Source organism: Gossypium raimondii, chromosome 9, assembly GCF_025698545.1.
Source record: "Gossypium raimondii isolate GPD5lz chromosome 9, ASM2569854v1, whole genome shotgun sequence".
Taxonomy (NCBI): Eukaryota; Viridiplantae; Streptophyta; class Magnoliopsida; order Malvales; family Malvaceae; genus Gossypium; species Gossypium raimondii.
This window is the reverse complement of record NC_068573.1, coordinates 35,597,462-35,619,227: the sequence shown is the minus strand read 5'-3', so window position 1 is coordinate 35,619,227 and position 21,766 is coordinate 35,597,462. Positions and strand designations below refer to the sequence as shown.

The window sequence follows — 21,766 nt, the reverse complement described above, 5'->3', positions numbered from 1 at the left end:
TAATAAATACAAATATATAAATATATTATAAAGAAAAAAAAAGGCAAAGCAAAAGAATACTTTTCTTTCATTAAACCCAATCAAATCAAGTGGCATTTAAATTACTAATATAAAAAATATTTTTATTTATTTATTACTTAAACTTGTATATCAAACTGAGTTTAGACAGAGAAAAGAAATTAGGAGGAGGAGGTGCACCCAAAAATTATTTATTTATTTTGAAACCAAATAAAAATAAAAAAAATAAATTAGTATTTGACCAATGCTTATATAAAAGAATTCCGACTAGTTGATTACGACCAATTTAAAGGTACAACCGTACAACCCTACATTTTCTCTTTTAATTTTACTCTTAATATTTTATATATCTACCGAATAATCACAACTGAATCCATTTTACTTTCGTGGATACATTATTTAAATAATGAAATTGTTTTATTTAAAAATAATTCTAAACTAAAAATGAGGAAAATGTATATAAGCCCTATCCCTAGGTATACTCTCTACAATGATTAAAACAATATGACATAATTATAAACAAAAGGCTTAACATCAAATTTAGCCACTAATATTTGTATGTTTTATCAAAATGAACCTGATTGTAATTTTGAGCTTCTCTTTTTACTATCAACCTTTATTCTTTTTCGAAATTTCTTTCTTTTTTAACAGATTTCATATGTGAAATATTTTGAATGAGATGTAATCTATTACTTAGGTCACCCAGTAAAATAATTACATGTGAAAAATGATAAAATAAATAAATAATTCATGAATTTAAAAATAAATGTAATTATCTAAAAAAAGATTTCAAAATGAATGCACACCTTCAATATTTTTGGTATAGATTACATCTCATTAAAATATTCCATATCATCCGTTAAATTTTTAACGGTAGTTTTATCAAATCTGTTAAAAAAAGCAATTTGAGAAAAATAATAACGGTTGCTAGTTAAAAAAGCTCAAAAATACAATTAGGGTCATTTTGATAAAACATGTAAATGTCAGAGGCCAAAGTTGTCATTAAACCTAAAAAGAAATTTATAAAAAAGAGAGATTTATCCAATAATAAACAAAACGTGTTGAATAAAAAGTCTAAACAGATACAAATACTGACAAAAAGAATTCAAAAAGAACATAAAATCGTAAAACCCCTCCCAACAATCCGAAATACCAACAATTTCAAATTTCTATCTTCTTCAACTCCAACACAAATTACTTTATTAGCTACCCCCAATCGGCATGTACCAGGATAACAACCACTGCAACGGTGATCCGTTATTTATTGAGTCGGTGGCGGCGGCGAGCACTCACTGGACCCGTCTTGAGGATAAGGTTTTTGAGCAGTGTTTGGTTTTGTTTCCGGAGGGGATTTCTGATCGCTGGGAGAAGATCGCTGAACAGATTCCCGGAAAGTCAGCTAAAGAAGTTGAACAACATTTTCATATGCTTGTCTATGATGTTTATGAGATCGATGCGGGTCGAGTTCAGGTTCCTCAGTATGCTGATGATTCGGTAATGTTGTCACAGGGTTGGGATTCCCAAAATCAGATTTCATTCGTTTCCAAGTCGAAACATCACGGAGAGGGTGAAAGAAAGAAGGGAACTCCCTGGACAGAAGAAGAACACAAGTATGCCGCTTTTTTATTTTTTATTTTTTTATTTTGAACCAAGTCCATTACCTAATTGAATCTAAAATTTGAAGTATGTATGAAGGGTTTTAGGAAATCTAGTATTTAGCGGGCGGTTAGAGTTGATTTGAAATAATTAACGATATTAGATTTGAATGATTGATTGTGAAAGTTGAAAGTTTTAATGTGAATGATAATTTTCTAACTTCTGAACAGCGATAAATCATGCTGGTTGAGGGTCGGACCCTGAGTGGGAGTGCCTGAACATATGAACCTTAAAAATGAATGAATTTGTGCACGCTTAGACCATGACTTATGACATATAGGCTGTGGTGTTGCTGGAGAGACATTTTCCCGGCCACGTGCAAGCACATAATCAAGGTTCCTGTTTTGGTGAAGGTGTGGATTTAAGTGCTTGCATCCGGGCTTGGCTTTGATTCTCTTTGGTGTCAGAAACTCGATCTCAAAGTTCGAATCGAGTTTTACTTTTGAAACTCGAAAATACATTTGAGATGAAAATTGCAGTGCTTGAACTCGCTCAATTAGATTGGTTTAGCTAGGAAAAAAATGAGTTTGGTTATCATACTCGATTAAAGCTTGGTTATTTGTGTTCAAGTGGAGTTGAAATTTATCACTGTTAATTAAAAATAGAATAGTTGCAATTGACTTATGTTGTTTAAGTCCCTGTTGACATCAGGTCTTGTATATTATATGTACTATTGTTAATTCTGAGTTTATTGTCACTTTGTTTTTCTAACGTATATAGGATTACTTTATATAAAGAACCAAAGAAGCTCAAACCACTTGAGTCAAGTATGACTATATTTAATCCACTTTGCTTGATATCTTAAAACTACTTAAAAGCGACTCAAGAAATGTCAGCTGAACTGAAGTCTTTTGGAACTAAACCCTAGTATGTTGCGAGCACAGGTTTATGTGTGTTGCTCGTTCAATATTTATCGAGTTATTTGAGGTAATGTATAGCATTTTTAATTGACTTCGTTGTTGTCTGGATAGTAATTGTGCTGCAAAATGAATTACACTATTTCTATCTTCTGCTATATATGTACTCCATGATTGTTTTCCTGTGATTCATTTAGTGGATAACATGTTATCTTCAATTGGTCTTTAATGGACGAACAGGTTATTTTTAATTGGTCTGCAAAAATTTGGCAAGGGTGATTGGCGGAGTATATCAAGAAACGTGGTGGTGACACGGACACCGACTCAAGTGGCTAGCCATGCTCAAAAGTATTTTCTCCGGCAGAGTGCAGTGAAAAAGGAGAGAAAACGGTCGAGTATCCATGACATTACCACAGTTGATAGCAAAACGATGGATGTGCCCGTCGAACAAAACCGGGGTTCTGAACCACATGGTATGGTTCAACAGGCACCTCAACTGCAACAGATACCGCATACAGGCCATTTTGTGGGAAAATACGGCTATCCAATGTAGAGATGAGATCAGAGCTCCAAAACTCTGTATATAAGCCAATTTTATTTTTAGAGTATCAAAACTTAGACGTAATTTAATTTGTCAAACCTGATGTTCATTTTAAAGCTATGACATTCTGATGTAAAACCATGTATAGAAAACTAATTCCTTTGAATTTAATTTGGGATACATGAAATTTGATTTAATATGTAATTGTATATATAAACTTTAATTTGGTGTAATTATACATGTAAAACTCTAATTGTGGTTTAAATGTATATTTGAAACTTTAATTTTGATTTAATCATTCACATTTAAAGAAATAAATATATCAATTTATTTTTATATGGAAGTTGCGACCGATACATTACATGCTTATTTGCTCTTGGGAGGTTTGTGTCTGACATATTCCCCAAGAGTAAAATACAGTGGTGGATCTTTTTATCAAAATTGAAGATCTAGAGTTATTACGATTTCATCCAGAGTTATTGCGATTTCACCTATTGGAGGAACCTCTAAATTCTATTAGGGAGCAGCTTATGGCGGATTATTATCTTTTCGTATTGTATTAGGTTGTTCTTTTACCTCGCTTATGCTGTCTTATTTTACTAAAAATATATATTTATTTATGTATGAAATATATAAATATAAAACGATAATTATCTGTAAAACTATTTTAAATTTAATGTTGTTGACAGTTTCTATATACGCAGTCAATCATTGCAATTCCAACTTACAGAAACTTCATTGTAGTTTCGCATGAGGCATATCTCAATTCTGGCAATATATCTATAAGTTTTATATCATGTATGTAACCTAAACTGGTGTTGCAGTATGGCAAGTTAATCGGCTTTACTGACTTAAGGTGGGTTTGGATGGGCGATTGGGTGCAGTGCGGTGCGTTTAGCTTACTTCTTGTCTCACGCTACAGTATCGCTACAGTATCTAATCTCACCGACACCGCTGTTTTTACACTAACCGCAGATAAATGCACCGCCCATCCAAACCCACCCTTAATTATCATTGACCTAAACTGGTGTTGCAGTAGAGGTGCTCATGGGCCGGGCGGCCCGGCCCGGCCCGACGGCCCGCCCGAAATATGGGAGGGTTTGGGTAAAAATATAGGCTCGAAATATGGGCTTCGGCAAAAAAACTAGGCCCGTTTAGAAAACAGGCCGGGCCTCGGGCACCACTTTTTCGGCCTAGGCCCGGCCCGGCTCGATTTAATAAATATATTTATTTTTTAATTTTAAAATATTTTTTACATACTTTTTAATTTTTTTAAATTTTAAAATATTTTTAAAATACTTTTTTTAATTTTTTTAATTTTAAAATATTTTAAAATACTTTTTTAATTTTTTAAAATTTTTAAAATAAAAATGGGCCGGGCCGGGTCGGGCCCGGGCTTATGATTTTTTCCCGGGCCGGGCCTGGGCAAAATCTTATGCCCATATTTCGAGCCGGGCCTAGGACCTGGGCCAGATTTTTTATGGGCCCGGCCCGGCCCATGAACACCTCTATGTTGCAGTACATGTAGTGTGAGTCCACTCATTATTCCAGGATTATTATTTTTATTTTATAGAATGATTAGATTTTTTTTTTGGTAGTTATCATTGACCTAAACTGTGTTTCTTTGCTCTTAAAGTATCCCACATTGGTTAGATTATGTAAAGGGTTAAGACCTCGTGGAGAGACGAGAGAACGTCTTAATATTGTCTATATTTGAAGCTTTAAATCATGTTCTTCAAGACATTTCAATAGATACCGTAACCATGCCAACTTATTCACTTTTAGAGATTAGCTCTATAATCTACATGTAATTGCGAATTTCACTAGCTGTTGATGCATGGTTTGAGGATTGGTGATTGATGGAGGTGATGAGAGCCACTAAGAAGGTTGTTTTGGGGGGGGCGGGGGGGAGAGTATGTTGATGATATATGGAACTTTGGATTGAACTTGGAAGAATGGCAATTTTTGTGTCAGACTATAGTAATTTAATCCACATAGAAATTATAAAAATACATAAAAATATTAATTTCAATATTTTGAGAGGATCTTTTATACGAGGGAGAAGGTATGTTACCAGGTCAATAGAGAATGATTATTTATTTTATAAAGGATGTCTTTATGGAGTCAAATCGGAGATGATTGGATTGTATTAAAAATTTGATATTGGATTACGACAAACATAGCAAAAGTTACGAGTGCATGTAATGCGACTTGATTAGTTGATGAGTGTGATTGCCACATTTAATGTAACTTGATTAGTTGTTGGATAAACTTTACCTTGTGGGTGAGCCATCTTCTTAGCAGAGATCGATTGAGAGGAACTTATGTATAATAATAATGTGACCTGCGCTTGGACAATGGTGTTTGCTTGCAAGTGGATTAGGTTGTCAATTATAGGCAATTGAAGGACTGCTGTTGGTGTGTGGTTGGAACTAGGTTTTCAATTTCCAAGTTGCAAAGAATTGCCTGCGTTTGATTAGCTTTGGTATGGTCACAATGACGGGGACACTCCATTTTCTCATTCATTTTCCATTTTTGGTGCATGGAATGCAATGATTGACCTTTTTTTTTTTTTTTAGTAGTTATTTTTATTGTGGTGTTTCCTTTTACGAATTGTAGTATTTTATACACAATCTGGAGGTCTAGCTCAAATGCAAAATGTTATACTGGTCATCAAAGCACATAATAATATAAATTTTCGAGCATACAATTACATTTTTTAAAATCATTTATTTACCAAAACGCAAAATTTAAGCATATTACGAAAATTAGATTGTAAACGAAGAAAATTTACATGTCAATTGCAAAGCACCACATACAAGACAAAATTATTATGGGGTAAAGCCAAAGTTATCATGGGTAAAATGATGAGATCATGTCACAATTATTTTTCTTTAATTAGTTTAAATGAATTAAGAGATAAATAATATTTTTATATTATCACTAATTAAAATAAAATAATTAAGTGATGATCTCTAATTAATTAAATTAATAAAATATAAATAATAAATAATTTTAAATTTTTGTAGAACAATCAAATAAAGTAGTTAAGTTCTACAAAAAGAATCACCCCAAGCAATTCTATAGATGAACAAGTTCAGGAAAATTAGAAAATCTTTGCAGAATTCTTTGAAAAAGTTGAAGAACTTGAAAAAATTATGAAAAACACCGTATCAATTCTGAATAAAAGCCATCTTCCAATTCAATTCAATCATGGAGAAGAAGCCAAAAGTCATTTTTTAATAAAGTCACCTTTAACCCAAATCAGCTGAAAAAGAGGGTCAAACCCATTTCAAGAGCAAGTCAACACGACACTTGTAGCAATCCACAACCATCCAATATCAAATCAGATGACCCTTGGATCAAAGTCAAACTGGAGAGAAGAATTGAAGAACTTTTCTTGTAGAAATTTCTAGTGTAACACCTCTATACCCGACCCGATCGTCAAGTCAGGATTTTGAGATGCTACATTTGTTGCCAAAGCAATGACAGTCAAATTCATTTGGTTCTGAATATTTATTTAATCAATTTGATCACTTTAAGTTTTTGGTATACCTTAGCGTCATTTCCAAGTTGTATATGGGTTTATTGCAACCTTTAAAATAGTATAAAGAGGAACAGAGGCTAAAGTGAAAGGTTCTCAAAATTTCGGGTGACATTGCGACGTCAGGGGTTCCTTGTCACGACATCACAAATTGACTTATGTTGTCACGACGTGGTTCCTCCGTCGTTGCGATGAGAATCATATTTCTCATGTTTTACCATATTTCAAGTTTTTAACTTCTAAGTTTTTTTTCAAAGCTCAAAATCCAATCAATTCAACTCATTTCATATATCATTCACATTTACCCAATTATAATCTCAAGTCCACATAATAAAACATGATATTTAATTAGAGATAGTAAAGCTATTAAAATTTACACAATTATCGAAGTTTTACAAATAAGTCCATTAGAGGGCTTACACTTACAAATACAATTTACTCTTTCTACATACCATAACTATTGCCAACATATACCAAACAATTTATCAATTAGGACTACTTTAATTCATTTTATAATCATTACTCACTTCTTAGCAAATCCATTATTTGCAACAACTTCTTAGCAATATCACTCTTCTACTATTTTTCCTCCTCCTCCTCCTCTCTATTTTACTTCCTTAATATTTATATTTACATGTATATGTATATGAATCATTGGCTCTTAACATATCATGCTTATATGTAATCGAGGTTATCCATTTGAGTGAGTCACTAATTTATTTATATTTTAGTCTATATAATTCGAAATTAAGATCCGTTTGTTTTGTTTGAAACTACACTCAACGAGCTTTATACCATAAAAATTTCAAAATTTCTACTTAAACCAATTAATATAGTTTTTTCTTCAAATCTTCCCTATTTTGCTGCTAGGCAGTTTTGACCTTCTTCACTAAAGATTAAATATCTTTCAGTAAATTCTTGTATCATGTTTCCGTTTGTTTTCCTTGAAAATAGACTCATTAATGTTTTAGGCATATAAATTTCATCTCTAAACATTTTTTTACAATGATTTTTTAAAGATAGAACAAGGGAACCCTAAATCATTCTGACCTTGTCTTACAAAATTTATTATATCTCATAATTTACAATACCATTGCTTACACCGTTTCTTCTATGAAAAACTAGGCTCAATAGGCTTTAATTTCATATTTGATTCAACCTCTAATTCGATTTCTACAATTTTTGGTGATTTTTCAAAGTTGAACCATTGTTGTTGTCCATAAACTATTTTAATGCTAATTTTACTCTTTCATGGTTCTTTGTATTAACTTTCATTTAGACATAATTAATCATTATACTTTTAATTATTGTCCAATTTAATCCTTAAAACTCACTTATCATCAACATATAGTTTTATTATAACTTCTCTTATTTCAATTATAAATTTCACAAGTTTACAAATTAATTCCTAATATCTTGAAAATTAATTATTTACTATAATTTCACATTAACATCACTTTGTAACTAATTCTCTAACACTTAACATTCCATTTAAACATCCTTACACAATACTTTATTTCACACATAAACTTTTGTACACTTTACAATTTAGTCCTTATTATAAAAATTTAATGTAACTTGAATTCAGCTTTTATATCATCACACTTCATTTGTATTCTCTTTTAAACATTCAAATTCACATAACCTATTTTGTTTACTGCACAAATTATTCTCTCTTTCTACTACTTCAATATACCGTTTTAATTTTCATACATAATATTAGCACATTCACAATTAATTCAACTAATTTAGCATACTCTATACTTGATTAAAATTAAATAAAGTAAATTTCTTGAAGTACTTACCTTGTCTCTTTAATTTCCTCACTTTTTCTACCACTTTCTCCACTTTCACTCCAATTTCTTTCTTCCAAGATGATATTTTAACTCTCTAGTGTCTCTATTTCACTTCTTCTTTTGGGTAATTATGAAAATTTTCAAAGAATTTGAGAGAAAAGTGGAATTTCATAGTAAATGACCAAATTGTAAAGAAATTAAAACCCTTCTAACCAACGTGATAATGTTCTACACTTTTCTCCAAAAATATTTCATTTAGTTATTTAATTAAAATATTAAAATATTTTACAAAATATTAAAATGATCAACCAAGCACAATTGAACACCTTTAGTCCTTAATAATTATAGCATATAATTATCTAATTTGTGTAATGGCCATTTTACCCTTCACATTTCTTCAAAATTCTATTCTTGAGTCACTACTCACTTTTGATAATTTTGTGATTTAGTCCCTCATATTTCTTTCACTTATCCAATTTGGTCCCTACATCCCAATTTTATATCTTAAGAAATTGGGTTATTTACTTTTGATCCTTTAAATTTTCTCATGTTTACACTTTAACCCCTTGAATTCTGAAGAATTGTACTCATGTCTCAAAATTTTTGACATTATTACAATCTAATCCCTTCCTTAGATCGACATTCTTCTTAATTCAAAATTTTTTTGGCATCACTTACCCCTTTCTTTTATCATCTTTATATCTTCTTCCCATTTTACCGGTAAATCAATTATACACTATTTTAATTTAATACTACTTTTATAATATATTGATTTTAGGGGTTACATCTAGAGATTGTAACTTTTCTTTTAAAGTTCTCAATGAATTTTACTTGAATTTTCAAATTAACTTTTGGCTCGAAATTTTGTGTACATAGATACTTAAATTTTTATTTATGAAGGATCATTATTTAAGAATCAAAACAACAAATCAATAGATCTAATCAATTTAAGTCAATGTAGCCAAAATGTGTACGAAACCAATCAAATAAAAAAATCCAAAATTGTAAACAGTCTTAAGTACATACCTTAACAAATTAAAATTGAAGAAATAAAAGCCTTTATGGAAGTAAATAATGCGAAAACTTGAAACAAATGGCAATCCAAAACGCTAAGTGAGGATGTCCATTTTATAAATAATCATATATATTAGAGTTTAAAAAAATAATTTAAATCTGATAATTAAGGTGTTCATCGTCTCAAGTATATTTAGATTTAAATTACGTTAGTTGCATTGCTATTAGGGCTTTGCCCTCCACTTACAAAATTTAAATCTAAAAAACATTTTTCATTGTAACAGTTTAAAAGTTTTACTCAAGTAACACATAAAGAAATTACATGACATATGAGTATTTAACCATCCAACATTCCAAATATGTAAAGCTCAACTACACCCGATTCTGGTTTGCCACAATTTGAAGTTAAATAGCTCATCGCATCTCCCATCAATCTACAGTTTGTGGAATTCACAACATTTCCCACTAACCAAATATTCACTAGTGGATATTTATTTTGGCATTCAAAAATATTCCAATTAATCATAACCTAAGGGCCTATCCATCAATTTTCAACCTCCAATAACTCAGTATTTAAACTAAATTAATGGATCATCAACAGTCAATTGAGCTGACGTTGTTGTCAATGTAGGAAGATATGAGTTCGAGCTAGTGTACTGAAATAAATTATCTTTGTATTTATGAGTTAAGGAAGGACTATAGATAATTTTACGTATTATATTAAAAATAAACAGATATAATAAATCTGTAACGAGATTACTCTAAAAAAATTATAAAAAAAAGTTCACCATGAATTTATAGTTTGAAGGGTTGAAGAGAGGTTCTCTCTTTCTTGTTCCACCAATGAATGAGAGATGGAAAGAATAATTTTCACCTGTCATTTTAATAATTCGTTTATGATTTTTGGAGAAAAGTCAAAGAACTTTTTCCTCCTTTTCACAATACAGCACAAAAGAGAAGACTCACTTTCTTTAGAAACTGCAGCACAATGAAGTAGGAATGACGTGAATTTTGTTTCCATAGAACTTGGGGATATTGACCTTAAGACCCTTGATACATTTACCACTTAAAACTCTCCTATCCATTTTTGGTACTAAAATGAATCCATACCCCAATTACAAGCTCAATAACTATTAAAATCCTTTAATTAATTTTTAACTCCCAATGATTAATACATTTTACAGTAATTAATTCTCACTGAACTTCGCGGTAACGAAATTTGACACTACAAATTTCGGAGCATTACACAAATGTCTTTGTAGTGAAATTTAGTGAGATAAATGGCATGTAAGAGTAAGGAAAGGGAAAGAAAGCGAATTGAAGCCAAAAATCTAGGCCTACTGTTGTGCTTGTATAGTGTCACGACGTAAGAAATGGAAAAGATTAATGTTAGAACTTAGGGTTGTGCACATTCCCCATTTTGGCTTTGATTTCAAGATTTCATTTGAGCAATGTGGAATATGGTGGCAGAGGGTTTTACTTGCCCTTGTACTCTTCAGAGGTTGGGTTTTATCTTCCATTGAATTCGTGATTTGCGAAGGTGCTGGAACCCAAGTTTAGTGCCTTTTGGACGATGTTCCAATTAAGTCACTCTAGGAGTGAGAATCCGATTGTAAGTCCAAAAATAAAATTAACTTACTGAAATCATATTAATTAATTATGCTCATGTTTTATTAAACCTCTTAGAATTAAATATTTACATTATATTTAAAAAATTGATTGAGTTAATCAAATCTCAATTCAGTTGAACAATTATCAAGAACTTTCGCTTTTATAAAATAATAATGATTATTACAAGGATATTTTTATTAATTTAAATAATGTGAAATTTAAAAAAATATATTTGATAAAATTCAAACTCAAAATATTCTAACTTTATCATTTCAACTAATATTTTAAAATTGAATATATTTATAAAGAAATAAAATGAGGGATTAAATAATAAAAAGAAGATTGACCCGTTGGAATTTAATTGGAGCCGTTGATCCCGATTCCCACAACGGTCATATTCTAGGAATTCCCCTTTTGCTCTCTTTTCATCTTCTTTCAAAGGAAAAGCACTCTTTTCTATAAATATAAATATTCCACGCTTTACCCTTTTCGCCTTTCTATTATTCCTCTTTCCCATCTCCAATAACATCAGTTTATTCATATCTTTGGTTAATGGTAGTTGAAAATACAATAATTTAATAAATTTTAATTTACTCCAAATATTTATTTGGTTATATAATAATTTTAATAAATGATTTTACACATCAACTTTATTTCAATTTAATTTATGTTAAATAAATATAATCATTTGCATATACAAATTAAAAATTTAATTTTTGTAAGTTGAGCCCATGTTACATTTAATATTTAAAATATAAAAAGTATTCTCTCTCCTTCATTATGATTCTTGTTTCAGATATAATGGATAAAAATAATTACTCGAATTTTATTTAAAATCAGATTATGTGTTGTACTGAATTAGAGATAAGACTTCCAACTAAATATAGATTGTTTTTTAAAAAGAAATTAATTATTTCCCCCACTTTAAGCCGCGTTCTAAGAGGTTGGCTTCTGCCAGGAAGGTACGCACGTTCATGTTATTCAAAATTTCGCACCGAATTTGTTGAAAAAAGAAATCAACTCCTTTAAGAAGTGATGGAATTGTGAAAACAAAGCGAAGTGTGAAGCACTTCAAAATTTTACTAAAAAAAAAAATAAAAGGAAAATGTGAGAATACACCCAAAAACACACTCTTTTGCCTTTGGATTTTCATCTTTTAATTTTTTACGTTATCATCTTTAAAATAATGATATTGTTTTGAGGCGACAAACAGATCACTATAAATTATGATATTTTAAATACGATTGAGATTTATAAAAATAAAACATGAAAGGAAAATGAAGTGCATTTTCAAAGTTTGAATTCGTCACTACAAATAGAATGAAATTTTGTTGGAAAAAGTAATAATATAAAAAAGAGTGTTGGTTGGGAACCTTTTTTTTTATTATATTTCTCTATAAATGACTGTGATTTTTCATTGGGACTGCGACTCTACATCTCTCTCTCTTTCCCCCATTTTCATTCTCCGTGTATTATAGTTTCTCAGCTAGTAGTGCTTTCCAGTAAGTTCAAAGTTCCAATCTTTTTTAGAGTCTTTGATTTTTGGGGTTGTTTTATTTTTTTTCCCACTCATTTTATCTTTTAACTATCTGATAGCAATGAAAATGCTTATCCTTTTATCTCATAGCAATCAAAATGCTTCAGAGTATTTGAGTTTTAGCTTACAACAGATAGCCTTCACATTTGATTTATATGGTCTTCTGCCACTTTCTAGATTTTAATCTTCACATACGGTCTAACTTTCTTTACATCTTCAGACTTTCAGTGCTAAAGCTTGATCCGGGAACTCGAAAAAATATGGGTAAATTTTCTATACCCAAGTTGGGATTTCTACTGCTATGCTGCTTAGCTGCTCTTACGGAAGCAACGTATGTGAAGTACAAAGACCCAAAACAGCCATTGGGTGTTAGAATCAAAGATTTAATGCGTAGGATGACTTTGGCTGAAAAGATTGGCCAAATGACTCAGATTGAGCGCACTGTTGCTACCCCAGATGCGATGAAGAACTACTTCATTGGTATAAAACCAAACCCACCTTTTAACAGTCTTTAATAAGTCCACATTTTAGTTTTTTCCTCGTGTTTTGTTTATATGCCGAATTTCTTCCAAGAGTGTATGTTTGATGGACAATCCTCTATCATTTTGTTTATTTAGTTTCATTTACCTGTGGATTTATGCCCTTGCTGCCAAATATTAATTTCATTGAATATGCTAACTCTTTCGTTTTATTTTATTATGTTTATTTATGTAAATGGTTGCCATGCTTAATGCTGTCGTTTTAGGAAAATGAGTTATGTGGTAATTGGAGGTGGTTTCATGGTTTGTGCAGGGAGTGTTCTGAGTGGTGGAGGGAGTGTGCCAGCTCAAAAAGCTACTCCTGAAACTTGGATTGAGATGGTGAATACGATGCAAAAGGCATCTTTATCCACCCGTCTTGGAATTCCGATGATATACGGGATTGATGCAGTTCATGGTCACAACAATGTGTACAAAGCCACCATTTTTCCTCATAATATTGGTCTTGGAGTGACCAGGCAAGTCTTATATCTTGAGGCAAAAATGATCATTGAATTATTTCTTTATCAATTATTCAAGGTTTTGCATTTTGCCTTAGATATAGACTTTCATCTTTTGTCTTATTATGAAGTGGCTAAGAGTTCAAGATTCACTTTCAACCCGCATTGGTCTAATTGGAACTAAATTTAGTGGATGAAATGTTGAGCAATGGTGATTTTTTTCCCTGCAGGGATCCTAACCTTGTCAAGAGGATTGGTGAAGCAACTGCACTCGAAGTTAGAGCTACAGGAATCCCATATGTTTTTGCTCCATGCATCGCGGTAATTAAACATTAGAACATGCTTGAATGCTGACATATTTTGAAGCATGCACCATGTGTACTAATTTCTTTTGTTTGCTTTTACTACAGGTTTGCAGGGATCCAAGGTGGGGTCGATGCTATGAAAGCTACAGTGAGGATCATAAGATTGTTCAAATGATGACTGAGATTATAACTGGTTTACAAGGAGGCCTCCCTGTCCATTCTAAAAAGGGTGTTCCCTTTGTTGCTGGAAAGTAAGAGTCTTTACTATAAACCAACCACTTAAAAGGCTAGCGTTCCTAATTTTACTTGTGATGAGAATTTCCCAAACTACAAGTGTCCCAAATTTCTCTTAAATCTTTTGGACGTCGTTAGGTGTAATCATGTGGCAGGCTTTCATTGTGGGTCACTTAGTCATCTAAATATAAAACAAGACTTGAATAATGAAGCAAAGTAATAGGTCCACCAAACTGTTCTGTATCATACCCTGTTAGATAGATCAGATTGAGTCATCTGCTCTTAGTTATGAAGATTTATAGGTTCTCCTAATGTACATTTTCAGATTAGACATGAAGTAATAACTTAATTGGTTGAATTAGAAAGTATTGAGTTTCCCATAATCAATTAATTTCTTTTTCTAGGAACAAGGTGGCAGCCTGTGCTAAGCATTATGTGGGAGATGGAGGTACGACAAAAGGCATAAACGAGAACAATACTGTTATTAGCTGGAACGGATTACTCGGCATCCACATGCCTGCATATTTTAACTCTATTGCAAAGGGCGTTGCAACAATTATGACATCCTATTCTAGCTGGAATGGAAAAAAGATGCATGCTAATCACGATCTTGTGACCGACTTCTTGAAAAACAAGCTTAAGTTCAGGGTAACATAAACTAAAAACTTGTCTCCACTCACTATAATCAGTATAAACCATTTGGTTTTGACTTGTTTCTTTGGGTGTATTTCAGGGTTTCGTTATATCAGATTGGCAGGGTCTTGATAGGATTACCTCTCCTCCACATGCTAACTACTCATATTCTGTAGAAGCTGGAGTCGGTGCCGGGATTGATATGGTCAGTCCATATTTAGTACTATATATGTCAGGCTATTCAAACTTTTTGAGTCTATCAGAGTACCAATCTTTATTTTGCATATGGTACTTTGACAAGTTGAGCTTCTCTCTTGTCTTCTAATGAAATCTCTGGTGTCGTGCAGGTCATGGTTCCTTATAACTTCACAGAATTTATTGATGACCTAACCTATCAGGTTAAAAACAATATCATTCCAATGAGCCGGATTGATGATGCTGTAAAGCGAATCTTGAGGGTTAAATTTGTGATGGGTCTCTTTGAGAATCCAATGGCTGATAACAGCCTGGTCAACCAACTCGGGAGTCAGGTATGTTGAATCCATTCTGTTGTTATAATAGGACTTGTATGCCCTTTGATTATCCTCATTTATGCGATCAAAGAGTCATATCTGCAATGGGGAATGTTGGGTTAGCATATTGGTGAAAAAAAAGCATAGTTTTACTAAATGGCAACATGCTTTGAATAGGAACATCGGGAGTTGGCAAGGGAAGCTGTGAGGAAAAGTCTTGTCCTACTGAAGAATGGTGAGTCTGCCGATAAGCCATTGTTACCCCTTCCAAAGAAAGCAACTAAGATACTAGTTGCTGGAACTCATGCCGATAACTTGGGCTATCAGTGTGGAGGCTGGACCATTACATGGCAGGGTCTTGGTGGCAACGATCTCACAACTGGTACGTTTTTAGACTTTACACTTGAAACAATTAAAAACATAAATAGGTTGACAAATAAAATGACCCAGAAAAGCATTTAAGTTGTGGTGTTGCCTCTGAATTTGCCATTATTTATTAACTACTCCTAACTTAAGGAGTTTGTTAATATCAAAATAGATAGTTGGGCTTTGTTTAATCCTTGTTGAATCCCTTATGCACTTATCTCACAACTGGTACGTTTTTAGACTTTACACTTGAAACAATTAAAAACATAAATAGGTTGACAAATAAAATGACCCAGAAAAGCATTGAAGTTGTGGTGTTGCCTCTGAATTTGCCATTATTTATTAACTACTCCTAACTTAAGGAGTTTGTTAATATCAAAATAGATAGTTGGGCTTTGTTTAATCCTTGTTGAATCCCTTATGCACTTATCCCTTATGAATTGACTGAACACAATCTTCTCAAACAGGTACGACTATCCTCCAGGCTGTCAAAAATACAGTTGATTCAAGTACTCAAGTTGTATACAGTGAGAACCCGGATGCAGGGTTTGTCAAGTCTGGCGAATTCTCTTATGCCATTGTGGTTGTGGGAGAACCCCCGTACGCAGAAACATATGGTGACAGCCTGAATCTTACAATATCAGAGCCGGGTCCCAAGACTATTTACAATGTTTGTGGGTCTGTGAAATGTGTTGTTGTTGTCATCTCTGGTCGGCCGGTTGTTGTACAGCCATTTGTCTCGTCAGTTCATGCACTTGTAGCTGCTTGGCTTCCGGGGACCGAGGGCCAAGGTGTTGCTGATGTCTTGTTTGGTGACTACGGGTTCACCGGCAAGCTAGCAAGGACATGGTTCAAGACCGTTGACCAGCTTCCAATGAATGTCGGCGATTCACATTATGACCCTCTCTTTCCCTTTGGCTTTGGTTTGACTACTAAACCAACCCACCAGAATTAATATCATTGTAGAGACTGAGTTTGCTGCTTTATATTAGGCATTTCCCCTTGCATGGTAGAAACTAGAAACTTTAAATTATTTTTCCTCTACATTAGAGGTATTTATGAACCGGGGCCAGGTTGGGCCTAAGGCATCACATATCAGCATTTTACTATACTGCTTTAATTCTACGAATTTCTTGAAATATCTATGTCCAAAATTCGTATTAAATGCTTATCCAAACAGGATTCAATATCATAAGGAAACAATTCTGGGCTTTTTTTGAAACAATTCTGCAACACTTTTAAAAACAGTGGCTTTTAAATATGTTTAGAGCTAAGGGCTTAAACTTTCCAATGGAAATTATTTACGAAAATGGGTCGCTCCAAAAAATAATAATGGGTATGGACTGAAAACATTAAAATACGCTGATGTGGGCGTGTTTTCAGAAGATAATGTAAAAAAATGCTTCTACATCATCATTTTTTTTCTTGTGTCAGGCAATAGTACGTTGACATAGATGCGCTTTTTCGTACTCAAACTAAATTTTCAATAAAGGTTATCTTTTTTAAATATTATAAAAATAGACTAATATTTTTAAAATTTACGAGAATAAGCCTTTATAAAGACTCAAAGTGACAGCACCACTTTTTATTTTTTGTGCCACTAATTAATTTGAAAATAAAACTTACAAAATAGATATTTATATAGATCCAAAGTCTTATTTTCTTTATTTTCTTAAGCAATGTAGGATGTGAAATATGTGTATATATAAACTAATGAATAGGTTTGCACCTTGTTCCTAGACAATGCGAGATCCCTCCATCTTTTAACTAACAACATAAGGTTAAATACTACACTATATTTTAGATTTTTTACATATAGAGTTTTTTTTTACAAAAGTTAACATTTTTACATTATAAATCATAGTTAAGTGACTACTAATATAATTTAATCTAGATATAAAATATGAAAAATAATTATTATATTATATATTTCTATAAAAAACTTATTTAACATAATTATATACTATTTTTAAACAGATTATCTATCTAGTCAAAATACATCTGAAATAAATTTATCATCATTTATTAGGTGATGAAAATTAAATTAAAAATTAGGATTAAAAATTAATGAGCATAGTAAAATAGTAAAAATATCATTTTTTAAATTACAAAAAAATATTATCTGAGTACCAAATACTCACTATTTATTTATTAATCAAACATTCATAACTTAAAATAAAATAAATAAATAAAAATTAAAAGTATAACTTCTAAATTGAAATAATAGAAAATTATTTTAAAAATTAGAATTGCATGGATATTAACTTAAAACATTTAAAATTGAATAGAAGATTACTGCATGTACAAGTTTTATATGTGCAGTTTGTTCCTTTTTTATGGTCTTTTGTATATGCTAACAATTCTAAAATGCAACAAGATTAAAGATCTTAAAGATAATTTTATAATATGAGAAAATGTTAACAAAATATATAAAAAAATTATTTTGTAAAAAAATATAAAATATAGTGTAGCATTTAATATTATGTTGTTAGTTAAAAGAGGAATGAATCCCACATTGTCTAGGAACAAGCTGCAAAACTATTCATGAATCTATATATACACATATCTCACATCTCACATTGCTTAAGAAAACAAGAGAAACGAGACTTTGGGTCTATATAAAAATTTATTTTGTAAGTTTTATTTCCACATTAACTGGTAGCACTAAAAAAAAAATGGTGCTACCACTTTGGGTCTTTATAAAGGCTTATTCTCGTAAATTTTCAAAAATTTGGTTTATTTTTGTAATATTTTTAAAAAATGACCTTTTTTGAAAATTTAGTTCAAGTATAGGCAAAAGCACGTCCACATCAGCGTGCTTTTGCCTGACACAAGGAAAAAAGCACTGACGTGGAAGCGTTTTTCTGGGTTATCCATTGAAAACGCGTCAATGTCAGCTCGTTTTGAGATTTTCGGTTCATACCCGTAATTATTTTTAGAAACAACCTATTTATTTACGGAAATTGGCCTTTATTGGTACTATGCCCCGTTCCAACATCACCAAGCTTGATGAGGTCAAAATCAACTTTGAGACATGGAACCAATGCTACAGTCTTGATCATCATGGGTGCTTCAACCACAATTATTGGAGACCCAATTTTAAGGCTTGAGCTTCTATTTAAGTCAATGGAGGGTGACTTACACCTTGAGCAGCAAGGATGGATTTTGAATCCGAGTGGCCGAGCTGCTGGGTATCAAAAATTGATTGTTGTGCGAAGTGGAGCATGGATATGTTGAAGTATAAGAAAGTGAATATGTGATACATGAGAATTGAGATATGAGAAATGTTTCTGTGGCTTCAAGGAGAGGCCACTGTGTTTTTCCTGCCTAACTTTTATAGTCATTCAAAAAAATTTGCATTAGTTTTTTTTTCTTGGGAATAAACCTGATTAAGCAAAGAACACTAAAATAACGAAAAAAATTGAAAAGATCGAATAAAAATATTTACTTGGAAAAACTCTTCAAATTAGGATAAAAAATTGCAAACAAAGATAATTTCACTGTAATGGCAAAAAACTGAAAAGTATAAAGATGAAGATAAATACTAAACCTTCAAACCCGAAAATAAGAAATCTCAAAACTTAAACACAAAATTCAATTTCGCAGGTCAAATAATATTAAAATAATTTATACTAATTAGAGTTTGACTGAAACAAATAATCAGTTTAACTAGGAGAAAAAAAACTAAGAAAATTGTATGACACGTTGCCACGTTGTAACGTGGAATTTGTGTCGTCGAGACGAGGTGGAGTTGCGTCATTGAGATGACGGTCTTCTTCTCATTGTGACGTCAGCAGCTCGTTGGGACAAAGAGCTCCTCCTTGTTACAGCATCACTCTCCAATTGTGTCCTAATATTAACGAAATACGGGACAAACTCCACAAATCTTCACCCTGACTTGTATTTCTATAACATTTTCTTTGCCAAAACTGCCACGGGTCTATCTCGAACTATGCAGAATATTAACTAAGTCGAATTTGTACTTGAAATTTGAAGCTAAAAGACTTCTAGTCTTCAACTTGTTCAATGCCAAATCAAAACTGACACAGGTCTGATTTCCACGAATGCAGTACCTTATCTTTTCAAAACCTGCACCCAAAAGAGAACCTCTCTTATACAAAATAGTCATAAATTTTCCCTCCTATGACCAGGTTACCTCCGCTTTAAACGAGCCAACTTTAACTTCTTAACGGATGAGGGACGTATTGTTTCACCGGTCATTGTTGATCCTTCTAGAACATAAAGACTGTCTACCCTTTTACCTTTCATCAAAACGAGAATCTTACGAGATACCTTAATGTCACTTGACTCGATGTTAATTCTACAACCCTTCAAGTTTAAATTTCCCAAGGAGATGTGATTTTTCTTTAATTCAGATACATACTTGACGTCTAGTAGTGTCCTGATTGTCTTATCGTACATCCTAATCTGAACAATACTGATACCGATTACCTTACTGGGTGAACCATTTCCTATACGCACAACTCTACCTTCAACTAAACTGTATGTGGAGAATCAGTCCTTATTGGAACACATATGGAAATAACACTTCGAATCTAGGATCCACTCGGACATAAGCTTGGAGCTTTCACTTGTTGACACCAATAAAAAATCATCACCCTTGTTATTAATCAAATTAGCATTAGCTAAATCTTCCTCATTGCTTTCAATAGCCCTTTTATTTCTCAGTTTGTAACAATCTATCTTGAGATAACCTAACTTTTTACGATAGTGATATCTCTTGTCTCACCTCTTTGATGCTACCAAAATCGAGGCTTTCCTATCTAATTTGCTATCCAAACCAAACTCATTGTCGAGTTTGTCTTTGCTTAACATATGACCCTTCACATCCTCAAATGAGAGTTTATCTCTATCATAATTAAGGTATCCTTATCAAGCTCTTCCCATTCTGATTTATCTAGATTATCAGATTTTTTTCCTTGTAACGATCTTTTTCAGGCCATTTTGAACTAGAATTGTCGTCATCCAAACTTGCCATAGATTGAAATTTATGATGTCATCGAACTTCTTAATGTTGAACCTGGTTTCTGTCATCTTTGAATGGGTTGAATTTGAAAATCGAACTAGCTCTAATATTAGTTTGTTGGGGATAAACCCGATTAATAAATGAACAAGTAAAATAATTAAGAAATTTTAAAAGATTGAACACAAATATTTACATGGAAAAACCCCTAAAATGAGGATAAAAAACCACATGTAAAGATAATTTCATTATAATGGCAAAAAAAATGAAGAGTACAAAGGTGAAGATAAATACTAAACCCTGAAACTCGAAAATAAGAACTCTCAAAACTTAAACACAAAATTCTCTAAAAGCTTGTAAAAGTTAATACCTAAATGTGTTATGGGTTGTTTTCCTAAGGTTGTAAAATGCCTATTATAGGCTAATTTTGTAGGTCAAATAATATTAAAATAATCTATACTAATCAGAGTTTGACTGAAACAAATAGTTAGAATTTAACCATGAGAAGAAAACTGAGAAAATTGCATGACATGTTGCCACATCATGATATGAAATTTGTGTCGTCGGGACGAGGTGTCGTCACGTCGTCAGTACGACAGTCTTCTTCTCGTCGTGAAGTCGGCAGCTCGTCGGGACGAAGAGCTCCTCCTTGTTGCAATGTAACGCCTCAAAATTTCTAATTTCGTTATTATGAAAATATGACACAAAATATCTGTCTGCTTTAGTGGTTATGTGTTCTGGGTATGTTTGGGAGGTCCTAAGTTTAAGCTAGGACTCGGGAAAATTTTGGTATTTTGAATGAATTAGGCCTTACTCTTGTTCAGTAGGTTTTTATTTGATTGTTGGGTAAATTAAATCAGAATGGGCTTGCTGGTTTGATGGTTAAATGGTTTGTTATTATGGTGGAGGTCTTGTGTTCGAATCCCTATGCAGGCAAGGGTATTTTTTTTTTGCTCAGATTTTGGGATAGAGTTGTGTAATAGGGGGATTCTGAGTAGTGGATGTGTAGTGGGAATTAGGGGAGAAGATTAAGGGATTTTTGGGGTTATCGGGATTTTATTTTTTTCCTATAACCGAATTTTGACTCTCTTTTCAAAAAAATTCTGCCGTCTATCCTTCTCCCTCTCCTCTTACCGAAATCCTCTAAGTTTTTCCATCTATCTCTTCTTTTTCTTCTTC

The 21,766-nt window shown here is 32.3% G+C and overlaps 2 protein-coding genes across 2 annotated transcripts; both read left to right on the top strand.

The window, feature by feature from the left end:
- The first annotated feature begins 1,115 nt into the window (after positions 1-1,115).
- On the top strand, positions 1,116-3,269 carry LOC105799285 (transcription factor DIVARICATA). The gene is made up of 2 exons (XM_012629748.2): positions 1,116-1,628; positions 2,772-3,269. Exons 1-2 carry the CDS (start codon positions 1,240-1,242, stop codon positions 3,082-3,084), a joined length of 702 nt encoding a protein of 233 aa, XP_012485202.1. The 5' UTR covers positions 1,116-1,239; the 3' UTR covers positions 3,085-3,269.
- Positions 3,270-12,374: 9,105 nt separating this feature from the next.
- Positions 12,375-16,742, top strand: LOC105799284 (uncharacterized). The gene is made up of 10 exons (XM_052621004.1): positions 12,375-12,539; positions 12,795-13,054; positions 13,367-13,571; positions 13,784-13,874; positions 13,964-14,109; positions 14,497-14,740; positions 14,826-14,930; positions 15,073-15,255; positions 15,415-15,619; positions 16,071-16,742. Exons 2-10 carry the CDS (start codon positions 12,835-12,837, stop codon positions 16,556-16,558), a joined length of 1,887 nt encoding a protein of 628 aa, XP_052476964.1. The 5' UTR covers positions 12,375-12,539; positions 12,795-12,834; the 3' UTR covers positions 16,559-16,742.
- The last annotated feature ends 5,024 nt before the right edge of the window (positions 16,743-21,766 follow it).